Source organism: Panthera onca, chromosome B1 (assembly GCF_046562875.1).
Source record: "Panthera onca isolate mPanOnc1 chromosome B1, mPanOnc1 haplotype 2, whole genome shotgun sequence".
Taxonomy (NCBI): domain Eukaryota; kingdom Metazoa; phylum Chordata; class Mammalia; order Carnivora; family Felidae; genus Panthera; species Panthera onca.
Genome location: NC_138342.1, coordinates 160,454,607 through 160,478,684, shown reverse-complemented (window position 1 = coordinate 160,478,684; position 24,078 = coordinate 160,454,607). Strand labels below are relative to the sequence as shown.

At 38.5% G+C, this 24,078-nt stretch overlaps 1 protein-coding gene across 7 annotated transcripts in view; it reads right to left on the bottom strand.

Moving 5' to 3' along the window:
• Positions 1–3,849: 3,849 nt before the first annotated feature.
• The window catches only part of BAG4 (BAG cochaperone 4), a 45,947-nt gene continuing 25,718 nt past the window's right edge, over positions 3,850–24,078 (bottom strand). For all 7 annotated transcript variants that reach the window (XM_081795610.1, XM_081795608.1, XM_081795607.1 and 4 more), the window contains 4 exons: positions 17,266–17,370; positions 6,295–6,549; positions 5,593–5,847; positions 3,850–4,864 (listed from right to left, as the gene is read on the bottom strand). In XM_081795610.1, coding sequence (XP_081651736.1) covers positions 4,379–4,864; positions 5,593–5,847; positions 6,295–6,549; positions 17,266–17,370 — 1,101 coding nt within the window. In that variant the 3' untranslated portion in view covers positions 3,850–4,378. The remainder of the gene's footprint in view (positions 4,865–5,592; positions 5,848–6,294; positions 6,550–17,265; positions 17,371–24,078) is intronic.

Below are 24,078 nucleotides of genomic sequence, written 5' to 3'. Positions count from 1 at the left end.
AGAGGAACCTTTTTGCACTGCTGGTGGGAATGTAAACTGGTGCAGCCACTCTGGAAAACAGTATGGAAGTTCTTCAAAAAATTAAAAGAAGAGCTACCCTACAACCCAACAATTGCACTACCAGGTATTTACCCAAGGATATAGGAGTGCTGTTCCGAAGGGGCACATGCACCCCAATGTTTACATAGCAGCATTATCGACAACAGCCAAAGTATGAAAAGAGTCCAAATGTCCAGTGACTGATGAACAGATAAAGAAGATGTGGTATATAGGGGCACCTGGGTGGCTCAGTCGGTTGAGTGTCCGACTTCAGCTCAGGTCATGATCTCACGGTTCTTGAGTTCAAGCCCTGCGTCGGGCTCTGTGCTGACAGCTTGGAACCTGGAGCCTGCTTCAGATTCTGTGTCTCCCTCTCTCTGCTCCTCCCCTGCTCTCTCTCTCTCTCTCTCAAATACATTAACATTAAAAAAAATTTTTTTAAAGAAGATGAGGTGTATATATCTACAATGGAATATTACTTGGCAATTAAAAAGAATGAAATCTTGCCATTTGCAACAATGTGGATGGAACTAGAGGGTATCATGCTAAGTGAAATTAGAGAAAGACAAATATATGACTTCACTCATATGTGGAATTTAAGATGCAAAACAGATGAACATAAAGGAAGGGAAGCAAAAATAATATAAAAACAGGAAGAGACAAACCATAAGAGACACTTAAATACTGAGAACACACTGAGGGTTACTGGAGGGGTTTTGGGTGGAGGGATGAGCTAAACAGGCAAGGGGCATTAAGGAGGAAACTTGCTGGAATGAGTACTGGGTGTTACACGTAAGTTATGAATCACTAAATCCTATTCCTGAAATCATTATTACACTATATGTTAACTAACTTGGATGTAACTTAAAAAAAAAATAATTAGAAAAAAAGTTGTTGCTTTTGTAAAAGAAAACACAGGACTGGGAGCAGAAGCATGGTCCTTGTCACAGATTTGACTCTTTAACCTTATAACCTCCATAGAATTATTTGAGTCTTTAAAACTCAACTTTTTAAAAACGAAAAAAAAAAAAAAAGATGAAAAAGAAAAAATTCCAGTCATCAACTACCCATCTCCCAAAAAATGCCTGGGTGGTTCAATTGGTTAAGCGTCCAACTGCAGCTCAGGTCATGAGCTCATGGTTCTTGGGTTTGAGCCCCACACTGAGCTCCACACTGATACTCTGGAGCCTGCTTGGGATTCTCTCTCTTGCCTCTCTCTGCCCCTTCCCCACCCATGCTTTCTCTCTCTCTCAAAATAAATAAATAAAACTAAAAAACAAAACAAAAAAACAAAAACCTTTTGTAAATGCCAATTTAATCTATATTCAACTTTTTAAAAAATCTTCCTACCATTAATAGAATTATAGTAACCACTACAGAACTGTTTTTAAAACCCTATTTTTTAAAGCATTTAGAAGAATTCCACACCAACAAAGTAGAAACAAGCATAACCCACCATACCAGATACTTCATTAGGGCATATCTGTCTAAATATTTATATTGGCATTTACATTTGAAACATTAGTGGCTTATTATAAAGAAGACATAGCTGTGTTTAACATGCCAGGTCTTGGTAACTTTATTCAAGCTTTTGACAAAAACTACCCCCAAAGTAATATAAATTTAGAGACTTCTAGAAAGTCCAGATGTGAAATTCCAAGACAATTTTGAATTTAGTCTGGAGTCGATACTGAGTCAAATACTGAACCAAACCCACAAATCATAAATACTATTTTCCTTCTTAAGTTCATTATATTTTCTCAAGCAGGTTACCAATTTAGCTTTCCTTTCTTTGATATTGGTATTTGGAATCATTTTAACACGGTTTACATCTTCAAGTTCTTAATTTGTACTTATCTTGAATATCTTACTATAATTAAAAATATAAATCCGAATGTGATAACCCTTCCTTACATAAGAATGCCAATTAATAAATGTAGAAGAAATGAGAGAAATAGAAAGTCACCATTAGAACACCACAGTAGTAACTTACACAAGCAAGATCTGGCAATGGATGCGAAAATGAGTGGGCAATAGTTTAAGCAGAAACAGGACATTTGCATAGTCTCAAAGTAGCTCCAGCAAATAGTCATTACAAAGAAAAACATAGTAATTTTACAGTAGAGAATCCTAGCAGACACCACCTCAGTGATTAAGGTTAACAACACCAGAAATACATTATGACATCAGATGTCATGATACACTGTCACAGATTGGAAGACACTATGTAGACATGACAACTAAGTGCAAGGTGGGATCCTGCACCGGATCTTGGAACAGTAAAAGGACATCACTGAAAAGACCAAGAAAATCTCTACTTTTTAAACTCTCTACTTTTGTTAACAGTATTGTATCAAGGCTAATTTCTTAATTTGACAAATGTTCCATAGTTGTATAAGATGTTAACATAAGGGAAAGTTCAATGAAGATGCACATAAACTACTCATTTTACAACTCTTCAGGAGGTCTAAAATTATCTCAAAATTAAAAAAAAAATCTGTTAAAAAACATACACACATACGTATGTGCATAATGTGTGTATGTGTATGTATAAAAATCAAAACTTTGTGGAAATTGGTATCTTGGGCCCTCACTTAAATAGTTAATAGTATTCTCTCCTGAATGCCACTGTCTCATTGGTTTCCTTTAAATTGGCTTTAAGGTTCTCCCCCTTCTAAATTTTTAGTATCAAGTACAATTTTCTAATTTTCATAGAAAGCCTTTTTTTAACATTCTTACCTTAGGCCAAAAATAAAAATCCTAGAATAAAACTATCACCATATTATCTCATAAAATCATTCATCCCATCCATCAGACCCAGCCAATATCTTTACTCCATTTCTTCTCATCATACGTTTGTTTGGCTTTGTTTAAAAGGAGAGGAGATGGCGGATATATTTATTAGCACTAATAGGCCTGATAGTCTAGAAAAAAGTTATCACTTGGATATCTTATTAAGAAACAGCTGTTTTTCCAATCACAGATACTGTATACTAGAACTCACTTCTGATAGAAAAAGTAAGTCATTTACCTAAGTCTCTTCCATACCATAGCATGAAGCTACCCAAGCAAGCCCAGCTAAGACCCTTTCAATATCACTTTCTTAACTCTGTCTCTGAAATGACTGTTATTAATGGTAATAAACATCTTTTTTATAAAACAATTTACTCTAAGGAAATAAAGGTAAACATCAAATATGCCTTTAAAAGAAAATTTCCCACTCTAGCTATGGCTGATTCATTCCCTGAGCATGAATCCTTTTATCCTTACTGTTTTTGACTATCAACTGAGGTGAAATCTGCCCACAGGGATCTTGATGGTGAACCTAGTATTTTAGATGGAGAAGCACATTTCCAGATGGTCACATTTATTACTTTTGCAGTTATTTCTACTCACTGTGGCATTTAATTTTTCATCCCTACCTATCAAAATGCTCTACATGGAAGCAGCAGTAGTGAAAAGACGATGGGGGGGGGGGGGCAGGAGGGGATTAAGGAAATTTTAAGGTGGATCTTTATCCAAATATAATAAAAAAGCAAAAAAGAAAATGGCCACAAACATCTCATTCCTATGCCCCGCCATCTCCCAATTCGCCTTCCACTATTAACATGAAAAGTAGGAGTGGTAAAACTCTACCCTAAAGATCTATACAAAAAAGGAGACAAGATACCTCAGGAACTCAATACACATTGCAATATGTTCAAGTGGTGCAAAGATAGAAATTCATTCAGAATTGCCATACTATCGGGCTACCAATATAGTCTCTTGAATAATTATATTAAACATATTACTACAAAACGTACCAAGTAGTAGAGAATAATACTATATTTATGAACTGCAAATAACAAAACAAAACAGAGGTCCAAGAAGGCTAAAGTCCAAGATGTAATTTACACATGAAGTGTATGTTGAAAGCAGTCACAATGTACAAAAATGTGACAAGTAATCCAGATGTTTAAAAAAACAGAGCCTGTTTGCCTCAGATTATATCCAGTCTCATCTGGTAGGTTTTTGATAAGCCTGTTACATAAAGCATGTTTCCCTCCTGCTGATAAGAAGCAGCTTGTAGATATCCACAAATTTCTTAAGGAGTGAGTCTACTTGGCAATAATGGTAACTCCACAGTTTCCTATTACATTCATTGGTCTGAAAACTGAAAACAACTCATAACTAAAATGTTCTTTCAAGTCCTTTACCAGTTTTTCAAGTTTTAATCAAAGGAAAGTTGGAATGTATTGCTTCTTGTCACCAACAAGCATTTCAAAAAGAGGGTTAATTAACCAAAATCAAGAGTTCTTTGGTCAAGTTAGTAACAGGCTTCCCCTTTGTTCTAAGTCCTTCATAATCCTTTTTTTTCCAATTTTTCCAGTATGGCCTGGATTTTACAAACAGCCTCTTTCCTGGCCTGCCGGACAGAGTCCTGGCCCCCAGTCTCAACTGAATCCAGTTCCAAAAGTTCCTTAGTTAGCATTTCTTCCAGAAGCCAGTATGCTTTGTCTGTCTTTTTTCCTACGAATTCTTCTACTTCTTGCTCAAGATATTGGACCTTCTCCAGCACATGTATGATTTTTTTAATACTTGGGGGAGTACCTTCATCTGAAGATAGACACTCTTCAGGAAGATTATCACTTTGATCTTGATTGCTGGGGTGTTCATTGGTGGCATTACCATACAGCTGAGGCTCAGCACTGTACTGGACTTGGGAATCCAAAAGATCTGAATTATCATTGTTCATTGTTCCCGAGGACTCGTACTGATGGACATTGCAAGGAAAGTTGTGCCGGTTCATGCCTTGATCTGATTGGCTATAGGTGTAGGAGGAGTCCTTGGAGTGGGAGAGCAAAGAGGGGAAAAGAGCTGTTTTAATGGCAATCCATCAACATCAGAGTGGTTAGCCAACATCTTTCACCAGACCGTGAAGGTACATGAAAAGAGTCCCCACTAAAAAAACTAGGCATCCCTCCTTAACAATTTGAGGAAAACACAACCCTAAAAAGACAAAAGGAGTGCTCTGTCCAGTAAAAGGCAGAGAATTCCTGAGTATAATGAATCTACCCTGAAGTGTTCATCATCACGAACACCTCACAATCGCTCCTTTCCACCTCACAATCCACCCAGTGACTTAATAAATAGGAATTAGATAGTCTTCCTCTGAAGAGTTAAAACCTAAGACAGACCTTAAAAAGGAATGTAGCCACAGACAAATGATGTTTATGTCTGTGGCTTATATAATTTCACATTGATATCGTCTTCTGTGTACTGACTGAGGTAATAAAATGCAATCTTTGATTTTGTTTAACATTCAGACAGCATTACAACAAACAGTAAATGAGCGTTTTTCTGTCTTTTACAAAAAAGATGCGAACCTATAACTGCTCTAAAAAATAAAGTGTATTAAAAAAAAGAGGAAGAAACTGGGCTAAAGCTATAGGTAGTAATCACCAACTTTTTGCAATTAGTCCCCATTTAATACACACCAACGCAGGAAAGTTTCATGTTGTGCCTTTTCAATTACCCAAACATGAAAAGAACAATGTTTAGAAGGCCTCCTACCTTGGGCTGCTGGGGTGGTGGTGAGTGAGGGGACTGAGGAGAGCTGCTGCTGGGCCATGATGAAGTACTCTCACTCATGTAGAGATTCCCAGGTGGTGCTGAGGGCGCAGCTGAAGGCCAGGGGTAACGGGTTCCCATTCCATAAGCACCAGGAGAAGCCCATGAGTCCTCCTGTTGTCGTACATTTGGTCCTGGTTGTGGAACACTACGATTACCATCCCCATAAGGATAATGGGGCAGGGTCATTCCAGGGTTCTAGATTGAAAGGAAGGAAATATGCTGGTCACTGCTAAAAACAAAAACAAAAACAAAAAAACCTGAACGAAGTAATGAAAATAACTCTAGTATCAACAGATTGAGATGCTTCCTCTCTCCTTAACAGATGTACTTTGGCTGCTACCAGGCTAAGTGGTAGCATCTCTAATCAGTTGCAGTCATTTCTTCACGCCCAAAAAAAGCTTCATTCTGAAGATACCAGGGGCAGATTTAGAGACAATCAAACTCAGAAGGTAGAAGGCTTAAAATTCAATGGCTAAATTATAGCATAAATCTGTCCCAAGATACGAGAAATAAGTGGACCCATATGCTATAAGGAATAACAAATTAAGATGTATCAGAACTCCCCTTGAAGGGACAGAGAAACAAACATGGTATCACTCATAGAATATTAAACAAATAAAAACCCAACAGATAACTGCTCACCTGTGAAGCAGGATATCCTGGAACATGCCCCCGAAGAGAGGGTGCTTCGGTCTGGCAGTCCTGCTGAGGATACAGCCAACGAGAGACTGGGGCTGGGCTGTTGCCAGGTGAACGGTAAGTGCTTGGAACCTCTGGAGAGTAACTGGTCTGAGTATATCCAGGTGTGTAATAAGCCCCAGAGTAGGATGCAGTATTCGCCCCAGGGCCAGGAGGGTATGGTGGACCATATGCTCCATTTGTATAAGAATTCAAACTCTGTAAAAGAAAGAAAAAAAAAATGACTGAGTAGAAGAACTGAAGTGCCCTGACCTAATACCCAACTTTGAAAAGTTTGGGAAGGGACAAAGGTCAGTAACTAATGAAAATATGAACTGCCTAAGCAATCTGTGAAGCATTCTTTCTCTCATGTATTATGGCCATATACCATATATTAAACTCAGATTATCACTGTAGAGTCTGTGTTGTAGCAATGACAGGGTATATTGTGATGAATGAGGAAGTGAAGGCCTCAGGGCTGTGCTTCCCAAACACTTCCGTAAGTATACCTAACAATTACAACTGACAGTGGAGAACCTGTGCCTGCCACCTAGAGAGGGGTCCTGGGAGACCTAAGGTAATGGCTAGTCACAGAAAAAAATAACCAGGGTACAACTAAAAGAGAAGACTAGAGGAGCACCTGGGTGGCTTAGTCGGCTAAGCATCCGACTTCAGCTCAGGTCATGATCTCACAGTTTGTGGGTTCAAGCCCCACATCAGGCTCTCTGCTGACAGCTTGGAGCCTGGAGCCTGCTTCAGATTCTGTGTCTCCCTCTCTCTCTGACTCTCCCCCACTCATGCTATGTCTGTCTGTCTGTGTCTGTCTCTCTTTTAAAAATAAACATTAAAGCAGGGCGCCTGGGTGGCTCAGTCAGTTAAGCGTCCAACTTTGGCTCAGGTCATGATCTCGTGGTTCGTGAGTTCAAGCCCCACATCAGGCTCTCTGCTGACAGCTCAGAGCCTGGAGCCTGCTTCAGATTCTGTGTCTCCGTCGCTCTCTGCCCCTCCTCCACTTGCACTGTCTCTTGCTGTCTCCAAAATAAATAAACATTAAAAAAAATAAAAGTAAACATTAAAAAAAGAAGAGAAGACTAGAGAGACCAAGCTCTGCCACAGGCTTTGTGTTTAATCTCTCTGAGCTTTTCTCTACCAGAAAAATGGAAATCATAAACTTACCTGGTAGGACTACTGTGAAAATTAAATGAGCTGATATATATAAATGCTTAGCACAGGGTCTGGCACTCGGTATGCTCAATAGATAGTAATTATTTATAATATCATTGTTGTTATTACTATTATGGCAATATCAAGAAATGAACCCAGATCTGAAAAGTACAAAGCCCATGAAAAGCCCACGTTCTTTGTACTATCCCACTCTGCTTCCCAAGTAAATAACAACAGGCTGCAATGAACTATTGGGACCTCACCAAAAAAGAAAAGGCTTCTGCACAGTGAAGGAAACAATCAGCAAAACTAAAAGGCAGCCGACAGAATGGGAGAAGATATTTGCAAATGACGTATCAGATAAAGGGTTAGTATCCAAAATCTATAAAGAATTTATCAAACTCAACACCCAAAAAATAATCCAGTGAAGAAATGAGCAAAAGACATGAATAGACACTTCTCAAAGGAGACATCCAGATGGCCAACCGACACATGAAAAAATGCTCAACATCACTCATCATTAGAGATACAAAGCAAAACCATAATGAGATACCACCTCACACCTGTCAGAATGGCTAACGTTAACAACTCAGGCAACAACAGATGTTGGCGAGGATGCGGAGAAAGAGGATCTCTTTTGCACTGATGGTGGGAATGCAAGCTGGTGCAGCCACTCTGGAAAACAGTATGGAGGTTCCTCAAAATATTAAAAATAGAACTACCCTATGACCCAGCAATTACACTACTAGGTATTTATCCAAGGGATACAGGTATGCTGTTTTGAAGGGGTACAAGCACCCCAATGTTTATAGCAGCACTATTAACAATAGCCAAAGTATGAAAAGAGCCCAAATGTCCATCGATGGATGAATGGATAAAGAAGATGTGGGGTGTGTGTGTGTGTGCACGCACACACACACACACACACACACACACAATGGAGTATATTCAGCAATCAAAAAGAGAAATCTTGCCATTTGCAACTACACCGGTGGAACTGGAGGGTATTATGCTAAGTGAAATAACTCAGAGAAAGACAAGTATATGACTTCACTCATGTGAGGAATTTAAGATACAAAACAGGGAACATAAGGGAAGGGAAGGGAAGCAAAAATAATATAAAAACAGGGAGGGGCACAAAACATAAAAGACTCTGAAATATAGAGAACAAACAGATGGCTTCCGGAGGGGTTGTGGGGGGGGGGGGGGGGGGGAGATGGTCTAAATGGGTAAGGGGCATTAAGGAGTCTACTCCTGAAATCATTGTTGCACCACATGGTACTAACTTGGATGTAAATTAAACAATAAATAAATTATAAAAAATAAAATGTTTAAAAAAAAGACTATAGGGGCAAATTCCTCATGTGTTGCTGTCATTTTTTTTTAAGATTTTATTTTTAAGTAATCTCTACACCCAATGTGGGGCTCAAACTCAGAACCTCAAGATCAAGAGTCTCACGCACTGCTGACTGAGCCAGTCAGGCGCCCTGTTCACTATAGTTTTAAATCACCCATCCACACTACTATTGGCACCCAGAATCCTAGGTTAGATATCCAAATGAATTACAGCCAAACTTTACATTTAAATGACTATCTTAATGTTTCAATTAACTTCTGCTTCATCTTTTTTAAATGATAAAAACACAGAATCAAGTTTTCCAGTACTTGTCTAAGACTACATAATCTTTTCCACTTCGGGTAGAAAAACAAGCAAAGAATCCTATGATGTTAACCAGACTTACTGTGGTGATCATTATGCAATGTATGCAAATATTGAATCATTATGTTGTACATCTAGAACGAATACAATGTTACATGTTAATTACACCTCAGTTAAAAAAAAAAAAAAAAGACAGCTGGGGCGCCTGGGTGGCTGTCGGTTAAGCGTCTGACTTTGGCTCAGGTCATGATCTAACCATTTGTGAGTTTGAGCCCCGCATTGGGCTCTGTGCTGACAGCTCAGAGCCTGGAACCTGCTTCAGATTCTGTGTCTCCCTCTCTCTCTGCCCGTCCCCTGCTCATGCTCTGTCTCTGTCTCAAAAATAAAGAAAACATTAAAAAAAATTTTTTAAAAAGACAGCTGCTAATAACCGAAAAAATAATAGTCAAATTTGATTTCTAGTCTAACACATCAAAAAATGAGATGGATCGGGACATCTGGGTCGTTCAGTCAGTTAAGCACCCAACTCGATTTTGGCTCAGGTCATTATCTCACAGTTTATGAGTTCAAGCCCCACATCTGCGCTGATAGTGCATAGCATACTTGGGATTCTCTCTCTCTCCCTGCCTCTCTGTCCCTCCCCAGCTTGTGCTTGCGGCTCTCCGTCTCTCAAAATAATTCTTTTTTAAAATGAGATGGATCAAAGTGGCAGGACAATCATAATTCTGTAGAAAATAAACTCTTAGCTATATTTTTATGGCAAGAGGATAAAAGACAGGGTGTTATCACCACATGGCCAAAAAATTCCATGCAAGGACAGGTGCTTGGAAGATCCAGCAAGGCATTCCCTAACCAGAGGGATGACTGAACCACCCCTTGTTAAAGCCACTGGAGGGCTGTTAAGATCTTCCACCTAGATGTGCCTAAAAATAGAATCCTTAATATAATGTATGCTGTTAGAAACTTGATAAAACATCATGTGGCTTTTTGTACTATTATTCAACTTCTAGAAATTCTTCCTAAGGAGAAGATTCAACTACAGAAAAAGTTATAGGCATGAATTTGTTCAACACAGCATTATTTATAATCACACAAAACTGTAAACAACCTAAATTTCCTCTAATAATGGAATGATTAAGTACATTACAGGCTATTCATTGAGGGAATTTTATTGTCTTAAAATTCACTGTTAGACTGACCGGACATTTAATGATATTAAAGAATTATTTTTAGTTTTTTTAAGTTTTAAAAATGACATTGTTATGTTTTTAAATCTTCTTTACATTTTAAAGATATATACTTAAGTATTTACAAGTGAAATAATATGGTGTCCAGAATTTACTTCAAAATAACTCAAAGATACAGATGAAACAAGAAGTCTGTGCACTGATATTTACTGAAGCTAAGATGAGTACATAGGAGATTATTGGGCTACTGTCATTGCTTTTGATTATGTTTGAAAATTTCCTTAATGTTAAAAAAAAAACCTTCACCTCTTATTTTACCCTGTAACATGCAGAGTACATATGATAAATGAAAAGCCATACAAAAAAGTTTATATACAATAAGTTTAAAGCTGTGTAAACATAACAGGAAAAATGCAAAACAAATTTACCAAAATATAGATCTTTTAGGATGGCAAAATTAGTATTTTCCTCCTTTTCTTTATTTCCCAAATATTTAGTAATAAAGTTGTATTACTTTTGTAGCAAAAAAAAAAAAAAAAATTTATGCTATTACAAATGTCGTGAAATCCCAAGTGTGTCTAGAATCCAGCGGGCTGCCAGGACCAGAGCAACTTCATCAGTGTCCAAGTAGACTATTTTACTGAAGGGAAACTTGTGTCTAAGGAAAAGAAGTTACAATTCGAAAACTGTCAGCTGATACGGCAACAGATAAAATCTGAAAGAGAAACTATAAGAATTAAGTAAAATCTTTGACAGTTATTAAATTTCTGTAAAAGTCTCATTCTGGCTTCCAGAAGAAATCAAGAGACTGGATGGGGCGCCTGGGTGGCGCAGTCGGTTAAGCGTCCGACTTCAGCCAGGTCACGATCTCGCGGTCCGTGAGTTCGAGCCCCGCGTCAGGCTCTGGGCTGATGGCTCGGAGCCTGGAGCCTGTTTCCGATTCTGTGTCTCCCTCTCTCTCTGCCCCTCCCCCATTCATGCTCTGTCTCTCTCTGTCCCAAAAATAAATAAAAAAACGTTGAAAAAAAGAAATATTAAAAAAATAAAAAAATAAAAAATAAATAAAAAAATAAAAAAAAAAGAGACTGGAAACTCAGAAATCCCAGCTGCTACTCTTGTTCTAGATGTAAATATAGATATTACCTAGCATTCAAAAGTCAAACTAACATCACATCATCTGGTGTCTCCTTGCAAGCTAACAATCACCCATATGAATACTTCTTCCAACAGTCAATTTCACAGTTGATGGACTGTTGTATAGATGTAGAATCCAAAGAGGAGAAAAGTGGTCAAGTCTCTCACACGGACAGCGATACACTGTTCGGCGGATTCCCTTTCCATTCTACAGCAAACAGACCCAATCCAAGCAAAAACAGATTACCTTTCAGCAACACAGTTCCTCCTATTGTGCTTCTCTTGAAAAACATGGAAAGTTTCACCACAAAAGTGCTCCAAGAGTCATAATCTTCAGCAGTCGACATCAACTTGAATTTCTCTAATACTCAGTTTTGGAACTAACAAATCTATGATCATCCACAGGTTGCTTCCTCTATTTATAGAACTTTTCCAATTTTTGTCTCACAGGAGCTCCTGACCAGTTTTTAATAGGCTGTAGTTTACAACCTAGTTATCCTTCAAATTAAATGAAATTTCTGACCAGTGTCTTTCTGTATCATGGTTTCTCAATTCAGAACCCTATCAAAGGACTTCAGCATTTTTTGTTAGAACTTTGCCAGCTCCTCAAAGTGTTAAACACAGCAGAACTACCTACCGCGTGACCCAGTAGCTCCACTCCTACATATATAACCAACAGAAAAGACATACGTCCACATAAAAATTAGCAAACAAATGTTTATAACAGCATTATTCATAACAGCCAAAAAGTGAAAAAGACTCAAATTTCTATCAACTGATAAATGGATAAAATAAATGTGGTATATCCATGGAATGGATAGTACTTGGCCACAGACAGGAACAAAGTATCAATACATTGTCACAACATGGATGAACATTATGCTAAAAGAAAAAAGCCAGTCACAAGATATCAAATGTGATATGATTCCTGGGGTGCCTGGGTGGCTCAGTCTGTTGAGCATCTGACTCTTGATTTCAGCTCAGGTCATGATCTCACAGTTCGTGGGATCAAGCCCCATGTTGGGCTCCATACTCACAGCACAGAGCCTACTTGAGATTCTCTCTCTCCCTCTCTCTCTGCCCTTCCCCTACTTATGGTCCCTCTGTCTCTCAAATTAATAAACATTTAAGAATATATGTTATATGATTCAGTTTAATGACATGTCCAGAATAGGCAAATCCATAGAGATAACAAGTATACTAAAAGTTGCCAGGTGCTAGGGGGAGAGAAGAATGGGGTGATAGGTACACAGTTTCTAACTGGACTGATAAAAATATTCTAGAATAGATAGTGATGACAGTCGCACAATCTTGTGAGTAGACTAACAACAACTGAATTGTACATTTAAAGGGTGAATTTTATGATATATGGCCAAACCATAAGCGTATCACATTAAGCAATAACAATGTGTGCCTCTCAATTTCAGTCACACGAATGCAGATGACAGAAGTAAAATACAAGTCTGCGATAAGTGGTAACATGGTTTTGGGGCGCCTGGGTGGCTCCGCCGGTTGAGTGTCCGACTTCAGCTTAGGTCATGATCTTGCAGTTTGTGAGTTCGGGCCCTGCATCTGGCTCTGTGCTGACAGCTCAGAGCCTGGAGCCTGCTTTGGATTCTGTGTCTCCCTCTCTCTACCCCTCCCCCACTCATGCTCTGTCTCTGTCTCTCAAAAATGAATAAACATTAAAAAAAAATTAAGTAGTAACATGGTTTTTTCTTTATTTTGTGTTCCATGATCTCCTACAACCTTATCCTAAAGTTGATTTACACATAATCATTATGAAAAATCAATTGCTTTTAGATTTTCTTTAAGTAAAATAAGCAAATCTTGCTCTAACTTCAATGAATTCTTCTGGCTCAAAATCAATCTTAAAGGATTATATAACCAAATTGATGAGAAAAAAAGGGAACATGATTCTTTTTTTATTTTATTTTAAATGTTTTTTATTTATTTTTGAAGGAGAGAGAGAGAGAGAGAGACAGAGGATGAGTGGGGGAGGAGCAGCGAGAGAGGGAGACACAGAATCCAAAGCAGGCTCCAGGCTCTGAGCTGTCAGCACAGAGTCCGATGCGGGGCTGGAACTGACAAACGGCGAGATCATGACCTGAGCCAAAGTCGGACACTTAACCGACTGAGCCACCCAGCCACCCCAGGAACATGATTCTTTTAATGAATTAATTATTCAGCCCCATAAAGAAACTTCTTTTCATTATTTCAGCCTCCGTATCACCAGTAAGTCAGAACAGAATTGAACATATTATTTGACTATTTGAAATCTATCATAAGAATTATATTAATGTTTTATGGTGATCTGAAAATTTATTTATTTATTTATTTATTTTTTTATTTATTTTTGGGACAGAGAGAGACAGAGCATGAACGGGGGAGGGTCAGAGAGAGAGGGAGACACAGAATCGGAAACAGGCTCCAGGCTCCGAGCCATCAGCCCAGAGCCCGACGCGGGGCTCGAACTCACGGACCGCGAGATCGTGACCTGGCCGAAGTCGGACGCTTAACCGACTGCGCCACCCAGGCGCCCCTGAAAATTTAATTCTGCAGAGAATATCAGTTTACAGAGAATTCTGACCTGGATCTAAAATTCAGATCCTTTGAAAGCTGCTAAAATGCAACTGCTTTAAATTTGTATATACTACAGTCTTATTTTTAAAAAAAGTATTTGCATATGCAAAGATGGTACCTCAATAGAAAAAAAAATGTGACAATTATTGGCTTTATTACGGTTGGCAGATTATGGGTGACTAACTTTTTAAACATTTCCTCATTTCCACAATGATACAACCATGGTGAAAAGTAATTTGGCTATATTTAATAAGCATATATACCAAACCCCAACAATTCCATACTCCAGGAAAGTTCCTTCCTCAAATGTATCCAATAGAAAAATGGAAAGCAATGTTGAGTAAAAAAGCAAGCTGCAGGAGAATGCTAGTATGAAACCACTGATATCAAGTTTAAAAACAAGTTAAATAATATTATATAAATGTGTATACAAGTAGTACAAGCACAAAAACACATATGAGATCAAAATATAACTTCAGGAAATAGAAAGAAGTGTTATATGTGACTTCAACTGGGTTTATTTTACCCCCCCTTTAAAAATCTGAAACAAATGTGGCAAACTTAAAAATTGACAAAGCTTGGGGCGCCTGGATGGCTCAGTCAGTTACACGTCCGACTTCCACTCAGGTCATTATCTAACGGTTCATGAGTTTGAGCCCAGCAATGGGCTCTGTGCGGAAAGCTCAGAGCCTGGAGCCTGCTTCAGATTCTGTGTCTCCCTCTCTCTCTGACCTTCCGTAGCTCACACTCTGACTCTCTCTCTCTCTCAAAAATAAACATTTAATAAATAAATAAACAGTAAAAATTTTTTAATTAAAAAAATTTGACAAAGCTAGGTGCTGGATAAAAAGATGTACGGGGGCACCTGGATGGCTCAGTCAGCTAAGCATCTAACTTCGGCTCAGGTCATGATCTCACAGTTCCTGAGTTTGAGCCCTGCATTGGTGCAGACCTTGCTTCAGATCCTTTGTCTCCCTCTCTCTCTTTCCCTCCCTTGCTCTCTCTCTCTCGCTCTCAAAAATAAATCAACATTAAAAAAAGATGTACATATTTTCTGTACTTTTTCAGTTACTTGAAATATTTAAAATTAAATATTTGTCCTAAGAGGTCAGTTTTTTTTTGACATCAAAAGCAAAGGCAACAAAAATAAAGGTAAACAAGTGGGACTACATCAAACTAAAAAGCTTCTCCATGGCAAAGGAAACCACCAACAGAATGAAAAGGCAACCTACTAAATGGAAGAAAATATTTTCAAATCATGTATTTGATAAGGAGTTAATAACTAATATATATCTATAAGAACTCATAAAACTCAATAGCAAAAAAACAAACAATCCAATTAGAATATAGGCAGACAACCTGAATACTTTCCCAAAGAAGACATACAGGTACATGAAAGGTGCTCAACATCACTAATCACCAGGGAAATACAAATCAAAACCACAATGAGATATCACCTCACACCTGTTAAAATGGCTATTCTCAAGACAATAATAAGTGCTGGTGAGGATATGGAGAAAAGGGAACCCTTGTGCACTGTTGGTTGGGAATGTGAATTGGTATAGCCACTATGGAAAGAAAACAGCTTGGAGATTCCTTGAAAAATTAAAAATAGAGTGACCCAGTAATGCCCCTATTTGCAATATATCCAAAGGAAACAAAAAAACTAACTCAAAAAGATATCTGAATCCCCATGTTCATTGCAGTATTACTTACAATAGCCAAGACATGGAAGCAACCTAAGTGTCTACTGATGGATGAATAAAGAAAATGTGGTGTATACAAAAACAATTTACTATTACCCAGCCATAAAAAAGGAGGAAATGTTGCCATCTGTGACAACACAGATGGAAATAAGTCAGACAGAGAAAGACAAACACTGTATGATCACATTTACATATGCAATCTTAAAAAAAAAAATTCGGGGCGCCTGGGTGGCTCAGTTGGTTGAGTGTCCAACTTCAGCTCAGGTCATGATCTTGTGGTTCAGGAGTTTGAGCCCCGCGTGGGACTCTGTGCTGACAGCTCACAGGGTGGAGCCTGCTTCAGATTCTGTGTCTCCCTCTCTCTATGCTCCTCCCCTGCTCACACCCTGTCTCTCTCTCAAGAATAAATAAAGATAAAAAAAAAATTTTTAATAAAAAATAAAAATTCCTAAATTCAGATAACAGACATGGTTGCTAGAGGTGGGGCCAGGGATGCAAATGACTGAAGGGGGTCAAAAGGTACAAACTTCCAACTTCCAGCTATAAAATAAGCAAGTCATGAGTAAGTAAGATACAGCATGGTGACTATAGTTAATACTGTATTGCATATTTGAAAGCTGTCAACAGAATAAATCTTAAAAGTTTTCATCAGGGGCACCTGGGTGGCTCAGTCAGTTAAGCTTCTGACTTCGCTCAGGTCATGGTTTGTGGATTTGAGCCCTGCATCTGGCTCTGTGCTGACAGCTCAGAGCCTAGAGCTGCTTTGGGATTCTGTGTCCCCCTCTGTCTCTGCCTCTCCCCTGCTTACATTCTGTTTTTCTCTGTCTCAAAAAAAAAAAAAAAAAAGACATTAAAAAAAAAAAGTTCTTGGGGGGCTTGGGGGGCTCAGTCAGTTAAGCATGTGACTTGATTTCATCTCAGGTCATGATCTCCCGCAGTTCGTGAGTTCAAGGTCCACATGCAGCTCTGGGCTGACAGCTCGGAGCCTGGAGCCTGCTTCAGATCCTGTGCCTCCCTCTCTCTCTGCCCCTCCCCTGCTTGCACTCTGTCTCTGTCTCAAAAATAAATAAACATTAAAAAATTTTTTTAAAGTTCTCATCAGAAGAAAAAATTTGTAACTATATGTGGTGATAGATGTTAACTAGATTTAATTGTGGTGATCATTTCACAATAGACACAAATATCAAATCATTACAGTATATACCTGAAACTAATATGGTATTACATGTCAATTATATTTCAAAAAAAAAGTCAAACTTAGAAAAATAAGTACATTTTATGTTTATTGTTTCCAGGTCCTAAGAAATAATCTATTACGCTTCAAACTACTTTTGCTAAGGGTAATATTTGCCCAGATATTTCTTCATCTCTGAGACAAAAACATGAAGACAGAGTCCATTAAGTAACAAAAACCCACACATCATTATTATGAAATCTCACATGTTTTGAAAATCAGTATATTAAGAAAAAATTCAGAAAGTCTGGCAATTTTAGACCATACCTGGCCTTGCATTTCCGGTCTTACAGGATATGTACTTGGGTATGGAGCCCTAGGTCGTGCAGAATTCCAATAGTTAGAATTGTAGCTAGGATATGGTGGCTGGTCCTAAGGAGGGAAAAAAAAGTCACCTTTAATAATATTCTTACATCATATTGAAAAGTTGATAGAGGCAAGTATAATTATCAAAAAAAAAAAAAAAAAAAAAAAAAGGCAATAGAACCCTACTATAAAATGGGGCACCTGCATGGCTCAGTTGGTTCAACATTCGACTCTTGGTTTCAGCTCAGGTCATGATCTCAGGGTTCTCACAGTTCATGAGTTCAAGCCCTACATGGGACTCCATACTGTGTAGGGCTCCATGCTGACAGCATAGAATCTGCTTGGGATTCTCTCTCCCTACTCCTCCCCAGTTGCACATGGACTCTCTCTCTCTCTCCCAAAATGAATAATCAAAAAAAAAAAAAAAACAAAAAACTCTATTAGTTACAAACAGAGAGGGAGAGAGGCAAACCGTAAGAGACTCTTAAATACAGAGAACAAACTGAGGGTTGCTGGAGGGGTGAGGGACAGGGGAAAATGGGTGATGAGCATTGAGGAGGGCACTTGTTGGGATGAGCCCTGGGTATTGTATGTAAGCGATGAATCACGGGAATCTACCCCCAAAACCAAGAGCACACTGTACACACTGTATGTTAGCCAATTTGACAATAAACTATATTTAAAAAATAAAAAAATCAATAAAAAATAAAAAGAGAACTTTACTATAAAATCACTCATTATTAAATTGATGCTTGAAATATTATATTGTAAGTCACATGCCCTAGAAAAAGCAATTATTGACTATCTAGGTCTATTCTTATGCATTATGATACCAAATGACATATAAAGGAAATCTACTATGTTAAGATGATTATCAAAACCAGAGACCTAGATTCCTTTGTCCCTCTCCAATCACCAATCCTATCACTACCAATTTAATTAGCACAACAAGAATATAGTTCTTTGGCACTGTTAAGAATAGTATTTGCCCAGGGGCACTTGAATGGCTCAGTCAGTAAGCATCTGACTTCAGCTCAGGTCATGATCTCAGTTTGTGAGTTCAAGCACAGCAGTCAGGCTCTGTGCTGACAGCTCAGAGCCTGGAGCTCACTTCAGATTCTGTGTCTTCCTCGCTCTCTGCCCCTCCCCCATTCATGCTCTCTCACCTTCAAAAATAAACATAAAAAAAAATTGTTTTTAAAGAGTAATATTTGCCTATCTCAACAACTTTGAAGCTTGAAAATAGTACCACTAAACTTTACTTCAAACACATACAACTTCAATACTCGTTGGCCTGCCATACTAGTTTTTTCATATTTCTTTGCTTTCTGATATGGCTACACCTTCTGCTGGCAGTCTACAACTAACTCCAGCATCAGGAATTGATACAGAACAACTACCACTCCAAGAAGAAAATCTAGCTATGACATTAATCTCTACAGCTGTGCACTACAACTCAAAGAGTTAATGATTTGCAATAAGCCAATAAACTCCAAGAGACTAGATCAACTCAAAAAAATTTTAGAGTCTATTTAATGTATACACTTGTTCCTAGAAGTTATTTCCCTTTGAACTTTATAGTTTTAAGCTTAAACAAGATCTTCAAATTGTTTCACAAAGAAATTCACTGGCAGTTGTAATCAGAGTTTAATTGTCACCATCTTAGCTTAACTGCACTAATCAGTTTCATAATGCTTTGTTTTCAAAGCACGAAACTATTCCATAAGACATTATACAAGCTGGGCAAGTAGCATCTCCTTTACATAATGCAGAAATTAGAGAAGAGAAGATTTAAAAAAAAAAGATCACAGGCATACTTCAGATCCTAACTACCAAATTTCTTAATCAGGCAGATGCCCCCAATTAATAATGCCCTCCCTTCCTTCCCCTGGTGAAAGGGTAAGCATTTGACTAACTGATTTCTCTCTACCAAGAACATGAATTGTGAGTAAAGATGAAAAGACAAGAGTTGAAGCTGACTCACCCCGGCAGTGGTGAACTAATCCCTAAATCTCCAGAACTAGGTTCCTCTAGCAGGAACCAGGTTCCTGTTCTCGCCTACTGACTCTCTGAGGTACCCGCATTTCCACTACTTCACACTCCTATCCCTCACCCTGCCCAGGTCCTCACTTCCTTCCTTCCTCAGCTTACCAACACCTAATCCTTTGCCACTGCTTCCCTCAGATACACTCACCCTGCAAAAAACCAGCCCTGTCTAAACCCAACTGTCCACTGACTTCGCATCTGCACTTCCTCTAAATACTGGTGGAGAAACACAAGCTCTGGTTTCACTTATTTAGAGGCCATAAATCTCAAGTAGAGACCACACTTCCTTAGAATGTTCATCTCACTCTCCAGAATAGTTCCACTCTTCTTGTTCCCTCAAATTCTAATATCCTCTTAGCCTGGGGTGCCTGGGTGGCTTAGTTGGTTGAGCCCTGACTTCAGCTCAGATCATGATCTCACAGTTCGTGAGATCTCACAGTTCGTGTGGGGTTTGAGCCCCACATCAAGCTCTCTGCTGACAGCTTGGAGTCTGGCACCTGCTTCAGATTCTATGTCTCCCTCCTTTCTGCCCCTCCCCTGCTCGTGCTCTGTCTCTGCTGTCAAAAATAAACATTAAAAAAAAAAATCTACCAGTATCCTCTTAGCCCATCCCTCATTTTTCAACTGACTTTATCTCATATTTCACCTTAAAAAAAAAATAGGAAAAAGGAATCAGAAGTGCCATCTTCCTACTTAACTAAATTGAATGCACCCTATCTGCCATTGTCTTCCCAGAAAGCGTGAAGGAAGTGCCTCTGGTCCTATTAAAAGCCGATTCCTGGAGCTTCTGGGTGGCTAAGTCCATTAAGCATCCAACTCTTGATTTCAGCTCAGGTCAGGATCTCAGTTTGTGAGATTGGGGCCAAGCTCAGGCTCCATGCTCATGACACAGAGCCTGCTTGGGATTCTCTCCCACCCTCTCTGCTCACGCCCCACTCATGCTATTGTGCTCTCTTTCTTAAAATAAGTAAACATTAAAAAATAAATAAATTAAAAAACTAACAAATTGGATAACCACACACAAAAAATAATTCATTCAAGTAACTCCTGAACAGGTTTCTGAATGGATAGCCTCAGTGGTATACATTCTAAAGGCAAAATAAATACAAAGAAATATTAAACTTTATGTAGAATATTCTCAGTAGTGATATTAGCATTTTAATTTTTAAACTATTTGTGTGTATTTCAGAATAGAGGAAATAAATAGAACAATGGTATTGGGAACCAGTATTTTCACACTAGAAAAGAAAAATAATATATTAAATGGAGAAACATCAGAAGTATTGTATAGAGTGGATTTGAATTAGACGTACAAGTATAACTATATTCTAAAATGTAATTTAACACTTTTTTAAGTTTATTTATTTATTTTGGGGAGAGGGGAGTGGAGAAGAGAGGGAAGAAGAGAGAGAATCCCAAGCAGACTCCACACTCAGCGCTAAGCTCTATGCAGGGCTTGATCCCATGACCTCTGGATCATGACATGAGCCAAAATCAAGTGTCGGACACTTAACTGACTAAGCCACCCAGGTGCCCCTAAAAATGTAATTTCACCATTTAAGCAAAAGAAACAAATATGTGTGTGTGTGCCACTTCCAAACAGAGGATTTAGGAATTAATGCAAACTCTAGCAACTCTTTTGCATGCCTGTCCTCCACCATGAAACCAGCATATCCCATACAGGAGCTGTGATTTCAGCTTCAGTCCCAGAACAAAAAGACACAAGAGCAAACCAAACCCAACCTAGAGCCTGGAGAAGAGTCACTACAGCAGACTCACAGAACATGAGCAAGAAATAAATGTTTACTGTTGGAAGCCACAATTCTTGAAGTGTTTTTTTTTACTACAGGAAAAGTCAGGAATACGATAACTAAATACCAAGTTGGTAACAAAACCATACAGAAAGAAAGAATTATTTCAAATGACTTTTAAATAGCAGTATTTTTACTATACATCTTCAGTGGAATATATGCTAGGGATAAGCTCAACTGCAAAGAAACCTAAAATTGCACTCATTAGTTAACTGTTAGTCATAACATTGCTGTTATTATTTTTATTAACAGCTTTACTGACATATAATTCACTACAATTTAACCATTTAAGTTGTACAATTCAGCAGTTTTTAGATTCACAGATAAGTGCAATCATCACTAGAACCAATTTCAGAACATTTTCAAAACCTCCAAAGGACATACCAAAGGGTACCCTTTAGCTATACCCTCCTACCTCTGCACTCTCCCAGCCATGTGCCACTACTAATCTACTTCTATCTCTATGGACTTGACTATTCTGGATATTTCATATAAATGGGATCATATATGTGATATCTTGTGGCCAGCTTCTTTCACTTAGCATAACATTTTTGAAGTCCAACTATGTTGTACCACGTATCGCTACTTCATTTTTTTGTGTGGTCAAACAGTATTCCATTGTGTATAAATTCCATTGTGTATAAATTCCATTGTTTATCCATTCATCAGTTGACAGACATTTTTATTGTCTGTTGCCACCTTTTGGCTATTATAACATTATGTTAATGTTAATATAATACTATAAAATATATTTAATATATATTTAATGTATATTACATACTTATTTACATATAATATATAAATATAACAAATATTTAATATATATCTTAATATATAATATAATAATAATGCTGCTGTAATCACTCATGAAATTTTTTAAAGATTTTTAAAAGTTTATTTATCTTGTGACAGAGTGTGAGGACCCACGCACACAACCAGGGAATGGGCAGAGAGAGAGAATCCCAAGCAGGCTTTGTACTGTCGGCGCAGAGCCTGATGCAGGGCTCGAACTCACAAATGGAGAGATCATGACCTAATCTGAAATCAAGAGTTGGATGCTTAACCGACTGAGCCACCCAGGTGCCCCTTCATGAATAACTTTTTATGTGAACATACATTGTCAGTTCTCCTGGGTATATGCCTAAAAGTGAAATTGTTAGGTCATATGATAACTGTGTTTAACAATCTGAGGAACTAGAAACTGCCAAAGCAGCTACACCAATTTACATTTCTATTAGCTATGTGTGAATTCCGATTTCCCCACATCGTCAGAAATAGTTTGTCTATAGTTTTGTGTTTATAGCCATCCTAGAGGGTGTGAAGTGTTATCTCATCGTGGTTTTGATTTACAGTTCCCTCATGACTAATGATGTTGAGCATTTTTTTCTTGTGCTCATTGGCCATTTTTTGTCTTCATTAGAGAATTATCTGTTCAGATGTTTTGCCCATTTTTATGTTGGGTTATTTGTATTTTTATTGTTTAGTGTTTTTCTTTAATGTTTATTTATTTTTGAGACAGAGCAAGAGACAGAGTGCAAGCGGGGGAGGGGCAGAGAGAGAGGGAGACAGAATCTGAAGCAGGCTCCAGGCTCTTGAGACCAGAGCCCGACGCGGGGCTCGAACTCACGAACCATGAGATCATGACTGGAGCTGAAGTCAGACCCTTAACCGACTGAGCCACTCAGGCCCCCTACTGTTTAGTTTTAAGAGCTCTTTATGTATCTTATATACAAGTCCCTTTTCAAATATATGATTTGCAAACATTTTATTCCTTTTCACTTTCTTGATAGTGTCCCTTGAAAAGTTCTTCATTTTAATGAAATCCAATTTATCTATTTTTTAAATTTGTTGGTTGTGCTTTTTGGTGTCTTATCTAAGAAACTGTTAGGCAGGAAGCTAGGCATGAGCAGCAGGAGAATGGACCTTACATGTCCTGACAGAGAGCCCCAACTGAGGACCGCCCAGGGACTACCTTATTCCACTCATCTAGCAGTTGGTTTGTGGTTACATTATCACAGCAGAGAAAGAGTTAAGTTTGTTGTGCCTGTCCTTATCTGACCTATGTTTCTAGAATACAAATAATAATTGCCGTTTCCTATCCCATGCAGGCATTTCCAATACTTCTTGGAAAGGAAATACATAGTTGACTATCATGTATTCCAGGCCTATGTTGTGACCCTAGAACCCACCCAAAAGAAAAGACGGATACAAGCTCACACCCCGGAGTTTGCAGGGCCCTTGTCTGTCTTCACTGGTCCGCTCCTCCCTTGAGTGTACTTAATGAAACTTTGCTCTGCTTTTGCTGCCCTGTAACTCTTTACTATGGCAGTGAAAAGAATCCAGGCTTCCTTCCTTTTCTATCTAACACTCCGTAACATAACCACTCCAAAATCCCAAGTAATGAAGATTTACCCCTTGTTTCTTCTAAGAGTTTTGTTTTATAGTTTTAGCTCTTACATCCAGGTCTATGATCCATTTTAAGCTAATTTTTATATATGGTATGAGAGTCCAAACTTTATTTATTGTATATGGCTATCCAGTTGCCATGGTATTGTATGTTGTGCCATAGACTGTTCTTTCCCTCTATTAAATGGTCTTGGATGGGGCCCCTGGGTGGCTCAGTCAGTTAAGTGCCCGACTTTGGCTCAGGTCATGATCTTGCTGTCCATCAGTTCAAGCCCCGTGTTGAGTGCAGAGATTACTTAAAAAAATAATATCTTGCAAAAAAAATTTAAAAATTAAAAAACACTTGGGACACGTGGGTGGCTCAGTTGGTTAAGTGTCCGACTTCGGCTCAGGTCATGATCTCACAGTTCATGGGTTCAAGCCCCTCATCGGGCTCTGTGCTGACAGCTCAGAGGGTGGAGCCTGTTTCAGATTCTGTCTCCCTCTCTCTCTGCCCCTCCCTCACTTGCGC